The sequence below is a fragment of the Colobus angolensis genome, unplaced genomic scaffold (genome assembly GCF_000951035.1).
Source record: "Colobus angolensis palliatus isolate OR3802 unplaced genomic scaffold, Cang.pa_1.0 Scaffold109, whole genome shotgun sequence".
NCBI lineage: Eukaryota > Metazoa > Chordata > Mammalia > Primates > Cercopithecidae > Colobus > Colobus angolensis.
Genome location: NW_012111919.1, coordinates 7,520,873 through 7,528,207, shown reverse-complemented (window position 1 = coordinate 7,528,207; position 7,335 = coordinate 7,520,873). Strand labels below are relative to the sequence as shown.

Below are 7,335 nucleotides of genomic sequence, written 5' to 3'. Positions count from 1 at the left end.
AAAAAAAAAAAAATACAGAAATTAGCTGGGTGTGGTGGCGCGTGTCTGTAATCCCAGCTACTTGGGAGGCTGAGGCAAGAGAATTGCTTGAACCTGGGAGGTGGAGGTTGTAGTGAGCTAAGATTGCACCACTGTACTCCAGGCTGGGAGACAGAGCGAGACTCCATCTCAAGGGGGAAAAAAAAAAGAAAAAAAAAAGGAATCCAAATACTGTTAATTCATTAACTGTATCAACAAAGACTTACTCCTAATGCTTTTATTTTTAAATATCAGACATTTAAAAAATATCTATGCCAATTAGAAACTTGTGGCAGAAATTTCTAAGCTTTTAAATAATTAAATGTGTTTGTATTTCTCCATTGTGACATACCTTAAAATTACTGTAAATCTCAGAATTTCCTCTGGAGGAATAATAGTATTTTCTCACAGATTTTAATGCAGTGATGAATATATACACATATATAGCCATCCATTCATATATTACTATTTATTGAAATTTACTTTTATTGTATGAGTCAAAGACAATCTCTTTCCAAACTTAAACTACCATTATCTTTTAAGAAATAATTATTTCCTTCAGTCTTATGCTTTCATTTAATAAATAAAGCATATAGTCAGAAAATTGTACTGATTTGGGGCTATAAATTTCTTTTTTTTTTTTTTTTTTTTTGAGACAGAGTCTCACTCTGTCGCCCGGGCTGGAGTGCAGTGGCCAGACCTCAGCTCACTGCAAGCTCTGCCTCCCAGGTTCACGCCATTCTCCTGCCTCAGCCTCCCGAGTAGCTTGGACTACAGGCGCCCGCCACCTCGCCCAGCTAGTTTTTTGTATTTTTTGGTAGAGACGGGGTTTCACCGTGTTAGCCAGGATGGTCTCGATCTCCTGACCTCGTGATCCGCCCGTCTCGACCTCCCAAAGTGCTGGGATTACAGGCTTGAGCCACCGCGCCCGGCCTAAATTTCTTATTAAAAGTCTGTTTAATCTTACACAATAACCCCACTAATTAGTGTTGCTTCACAGTGTATTTTAAAAATCTGGTGGATCAGCATTTACCTTCATCCCCACTCTCAATATTCTTGTCTATTTCAAATGATTTAAAGCATTATTTTGATCAATAACTCCTTTATTAATGTAAAATATTTAGACTTTCCATCCAATAACACAGAATATTTCTCATTTATGTGTTCTTGTTTTTCTCAAAAAAGTATACATTTTTAAAGAGAATTCTTAAGTTACTTTTTTGCTGGGCTATATATTTACTTAAAAAAATTTTCATATATATAAATAAAACTGACATATAGTAATGCTATTGGTTTCAAAAATTTTCTTATAATAGGAACATTAGACACCATCAAAATAAACACTGGAAAATAGTAACATGCATTCTCACATTGCAGAAAATCAAGTAAGCAAGTAGTAATAAAAACACTCATCATTTAACATTCTGCTTGCCACATAGGTGCTAAAATATCTTCATTTAGAAATTATCTACTTTGTGACTTCTTATTAGTAGTGTGCTATTTAGGACACAGTAACAATATTTTAGTTTAGTTGTGGAAATATTTAAGTCATTTTACTTCAAGATTATTGTAAGATTAGAAACGTAATAATTTAAAAATTGAATAAAATAATACAAAAATTTTGTCTTAACTTACAATTACCTGCTGGTCAGAAGAAATAGATTCTAATGCTTTCTGAATAACGCGGCAGCCATACATCTGCAAGGCTAAGGGTAGAACATGACCACGAATACGAGTAGCCAGGGCTAATTTTTGATCCAGACTCCCAAACTGACAGAAAAGATATAACATTAATAACAAGTGACCTTAATATTGCTTTGTTGAACTTGAGTAAGGCAGTGTTTGCAGTCTATTCAATCTATTAGTAATTATGCAGGGCAGGGGCTTTAAGGTAGAAGCTAATTAAGATAGACCAGGAGATGTTTGCAATAATAATTTTATTACTTTTTTGGGTTAAGTCTTACTACAATTTCCTTGTTACAAATATGTTAACTACCTTTTAAAGTAACACTTTTAAAGTGAACACTTTTACAAAACCCTTCATCTTTAATATATAACTTTCTTAGCCATATATTGACTACCAAAACTCTCACCCAGATAATCATCAAACTACATTCTGATATGATTGAGGAAAAAAACTTTTAAGTCAAGCTACAACACAGATGTTTATAGATTTAAAAATTGGCTAAACTGTAAAATAACACACATCTGTAACTCCAAAGACTGTAGTGTTATTCATTAACTACTTCATCAAAGAGTGACTACCAATGCTTTATATTTTCAAATATGAATCGGGATTAAAAGGAAATTTTCATTTAAAGTGGTTCATGTTAACATTTTTTCGTGACAAACTATGTCATCTGAACCATTTCTAGCTAGGTGATTCAGTAGCATTAATTATATTCACATTGTTGTGCAACCACCATCACTATTTGTTTCCAAATCTTTTCCGTGGCCTCAAACACAAATGCTGTATCCATTAAACGGTAACTTTCTAAACCCTTCTTCCTCTAGGCCCAGTAAGCCCTAATCTTCTTTATGTCACTATTAGTTATTCCAGACATTTCATACTGGTAAATCACTATCAATGTTTGTCCTTTTGTGTGTGGCTTATTTCATTTAAGTTAGTATTTTCAAGGTCCATCCATGTTGTAGTATGTATCAGAACATTATTCCTTTTTATGGAGGAATAATATTCTACAATGTACACATATACCACTTGTATTTATCTATTCATCTGTTGATGGACGCTTGGGCTGTTTCCGCCTTTTGGCTATTGTGAATAATGATGCAATGTATACTGGTGTTCAAGTTCCTGTTTTCAATTCATTTTGGTATACCCCTAGGAGTACAATTGCTGGGTTGTATGGTAATTCAATATTTAATTTTGAGAAACTGCCAAAGTGTTTTCCATAGCAGCTACACCATTTTACATTTCCACCAGCAATTTATGAGGGCTCTAATTTCTCCATAACCTCATCCACATTTGTTATTTTCCGATTTATGTTTTTAGATTACAGCCATCTTAGTAGGTATAAAGTGCTATCTCACTGTGAGATTGATCTGCATTTCCCTGATTAGTAAGGATGCTGAGCGTCTTTTCATGGCCTATTTGGCCTTTTGTATTATTTTACATAGAGATATGTCTACACAAGTCTTTTGTCCATTTGTCATTTGGGTTGTCTTTTTGTTGTTGACTTTTAGGAGTTTATTATATATTCTGGATAAAATGTTTATCAGATATATAATTTGTAAATACCTTATCCCTGGCTTATTATCTTTTTTATATGAAAATGATTTTAACCAACTTTCAGAGCTTTTCTTAATATCAAGTATACAACAGCTGGATGGGTGGATATACAAATATGCATGAATCCTTACCTCAAAAAACTTCTGTATAACATAGTTGCCAAAAACATCAGTCATTAATTGATAGGCTGCTTGCAGAATTTCATTAAATACCATCTGTCGCTCAGCTGGAGTAGCTCTCTCTAACTTTTGCTGTATGAATCTACATGGGGAAAAATTTTAATATGACAATATGTTTAATACTCTTGAGTATTACACCCTACCCTTCCACATATATGCACTGCAAGTTATTTCCAGAAATATTAACATACTTTATATAGTGGACAGCTAACTTACAGCAAAAAGGACAAAAGTTATATAGCATTTCTTTATAACACTTTATCTACTAGAGTGACAAAAAACCTGGATTTTTATCTTTCTTAGGTTGGTTTGGTTACATTATAATCAATAAGAAAATTACATACATTTTGCTGCTTATTCATTCATTTTTTGTAATATACCAATGTATTACTAAACATCTAACTTTTAGAACATAATAAATGAAACCCTTAGAAGTAAAATTCTTCCAACATGAATGAATTCCTAACCAAGATAGCCATTCTGGGTGATACAAGGCTCATTTGTTACTCTGAAGGAACTGCCAACTAGTCATGTGTTACTTAACGACATTTCAACTGACAATGAGCCACATATACAATGGTGGTCCCATAAGATTATAATGGAGATAAATTCCTATTGGGTAGGAACTGTCATAATATCATAGTACAATACATTACTCAGGTGTTCATGATGACATAACCCTACCGCACTGTTAGTTTATAAAATTATAGTATGGGCAGGTGCAAGTGGCTTACCCATGTTATCTCAGCACTCTGGGAGGCCGAGGTGGGTGGATCACCTGAGGTCAAGAGTTCGAGACCAGCCTGGCCAACATGGTGAAACCCTGTCTCTACCAAAAATATAAAAATTAGTCTGACATGGTGGCAGATGCCTGTAAGCCCAGCTACTCAGGAGGTTGAGGCAGGAGAATCACTTGAACCCAGGAGGCAGAGGCTGCAGTGAGCCAAGATCATGCCATTGCACTCCAGTCTGGGTGACAGAGTGAGACTCCGTCTCCAAAAAAAAAAAAATAGTGTAATACATACAATTGTGTACAGTGCATATCTGATAATAAACAACTAAGTTACACTGGTTTGTGTATTTAGTATACTTTTTATTGTTATTTTAGAGTGTACTCCTTCTACTTGTTTAAAAAAAAAAGCAAAACACCCTCAGGTAGATCCTTCAGAAAGTATTACAGAAAAAGGCACTGTTATCATAGGAGATGACAGCTCCATGGGTGTTGCTGCTAAAGATCTCCTAGTGGAAGAAGACATGGAGTTAGAAGAGAGTGATATTGATGATCTTTACTCTTTATAGGCTAATGTGTGCATTTGTGTCTTAGTTCTTAACAAAAAGTTAAAAAAACCGATAAAAAGAAAAAGTCTCATAGAATAAGCATATAAAGGAAACATCTTTGTACAGCTGTACAATGTGTTTCTGTTCTAAGCTAAGTGTTATTACAAGAGTCAGTAAGTTAGCTCAAATGTTACAGTAAACTCAGCCTGGGCAACATAGTGAGACCCTGTCTCTACAAAAAAATTTTAAGTAATTAGCCAGGTGTGATGGTGCGTGCCTGCAATCCCAGCTAGTCGGAAGGCTTAGCTGGGAGGACTGCTTGAGCCCAGGAGTTTGAGGTTGCAGTGAGTGATGATCATGCCACTGTATTCCAGCCTGGGTAACAGAGTAAGACCCTGTCTCAAAGCGGGAAGAAGTTACATTAGGGTTAATTTATTATTGAAGAAAAAAAGTTTTAAATAAATTCAGTGTAGTTGAAGTGTACAGTGTTTATAAGGTCTAGAGGAGTGTAGAGTAACATCCTATGCCTTCGCATATACTCACAATCCACTCACTCACTCACTCACTCACTCACTCACCCACCCACCCAGAGCAACTTCCAGTACTGCAAGCTTCAAAGTGCCCTACACAAGTATATGATTTTTAAATCTTTTATACTATAGTTTTCCTGTATCTTTTCTATTGTTTATTATGCTTAGGTATACAAATACCATTGTTACAAACGCCTACATTATTTAGTACAGTAACATGCTGTACAGATTTGTAGCCTAGGCGCAATATACAGAGTAGGTGTGTAGTAGGTACACTCTGTAATGTTCACACAACACATTTTCTAGAATGTATCCCCATCATTAAGTGATGCATGACTATATAGGGAGACAAAATTTATACGCCATCTAATCTAAAACAACTTAAAAACTTGAGGTTTACCTTAAAGCTATAAAAAGAGAAAATATCTTAAATTTATTAAATGTGTTACAATTCTATTTTCCTTTCTAAGCTATCTTGACAATGTTAATTCAGATGTATCTCTCATGTATCACATTCGTTTTAATGTAAAAAGGCACCAAATTTTCCTATAACAAATGTGAAATATTTCAACCTAAGCCAAGTCACACTGAATACCAACCTATAATGCAGCACAAAGGCATTTAACATTGCTTGCTGCATTTTTTAAACACACGAGGGTCACTTAAGCCCACAAATGTAATACAGAGTTGATGTAATCAAAATAACCCAATGAAGGGGGCCCTGCTATATTCTCATAAGAATATTCTCACTGTAAAAAACTGGAAAACTATAAAAAATTAAAACCTGTATTTTTATAATTTACCCCAACATGAAAGAAAAAACATATAATCCAAACTGAATTTTAGCTCTTAAAAGCTGCCAACTTTAATGCAGACTGGGCTAAGGATAGTTCAGAAAAATTTAAGCTTTTATAAGGTAGCAGTTTCCAAAGCAAAAATGAAGTGAGAAATATCATAATCACCTACCTAGAACCATGCTGGTCTTGAGAAAACTCAACTATATGTCCAATCAAGTCTCTAAGTTGAAGGTTCGGGAAGCGGTTGTTTCTGAAATCTTCCAATAATCTACTGCGGCCAGAAGGCATAATATCAGACCTATTATACCGAAGCCGGGAAGGAGGAAAGAGCTGGCTGCTGGAGCTAAATAGACTGGAAGTGCTTGAAGCACTTCGATATTTTGCTTCTGCTCCAGGTGCTGCAGAGATATATCGACCACTACCATTTGTCAGTCCTCCTACAACAAAGCAGCTATGGTCAGCAAATATTTTTGACAAGTTATTCCTCAAATCAAATTTACTTTAGCTACAAATTCAGTCCATAAAGAAATATTTCCCCCCACTAATTCCTACTTGTTATGAAAGAAAATTAAAATTGGGAGGGGAAAATCTCACCCATATACCTCATGTATGTGGCTATATGATAAAGAGACTAGAAAACATGAGAAAAATAAGTATTTGTTCTTCAGTAGCTTAGTTTAGAACTTAATATGATCTAGTGTCATATGCACTCTTATCAATGCCAGAACACTGAAACCACCAACAAAATTTTCAGTTACATTAACAAGCAAGTTTAAACTGCTAGCAAACCTACATTTTAAGCCACTGAAATAGACTGAAATTCATTAACATTATTAACACAATAACACTGAGTGTTAAATCTGTACTTTTTGCATTCGGTCATATATACTTCCATGTAAAGATAAATCAATTATTACTTAAACCACGGATGGTATGAACTTTAAAAAGCCACAATATTAGGTAATAAATCTAAATTATACACTATTTTAAGATTTAAAATTTTTTATTTAAAATATTTGACATAAGGTCAGGCATGGTGGCTCATGCCTGTAATCCCAGCACTTTGGAAGGTTGAGGAGGGCGGATCATGAGGTCAGGAGTTCGAGACCAGCCTGGCCAACGTGGTGAAACCCTGTCTTTACTAAAAATACAAAAATTACTCAGGTGTGGCGGCGGGTGCCTGTAATCCCAGCTACTTGGGAGGCTGAGGCAGGAGAACTGCTTGAACCCAGGAGGCGGAGGTTGCAGTGAACCAAGATCACGCCACTGCACTCCAGCCTGGG

The 7,335-nt window shown here is 35.2% G+C and overlaps 1 protein-coding gene across 6 annotated transcripts in view; it reads right to left on the bottom strand.

The window, feature by feature from the left end:
• PUM2 (pumilio RNA-binding family member 2) overlaps positions 1 to 7,335 on the bottom strand; it is a 108,330-nt gene that overhangs the window by 9,327 nt on the left and 91,668 nt on the right. For 5 of the 6 annotated variants that reach the window (XM_011951090.1, XM_011951098.1, XM_011951105.1 and 2 more), the window contains 3 exons: positions 6,222 to 6,489; positions 3,400 to 3,529; positions 1,660 to 1,788 (listed from right to left, as the gene is read on the bottom strand). In XM_011951090.1, coding sequence (XP_011806480.1) covers positions 1,660 to 1,788; positions 3,400 to 3,529; positions 6,222 to 6,489 — 527 coding nt within the window. Of the gene's footprint in view, positions 1 to 1,653; positions 1,789 to 3,399; positions 3,530 to 6,221; positions 6,490 to 7,335 lie in introns of all 6 variants that reach the window. The other variant, XM_011951119.1, reaches the window with a different exon arrangement.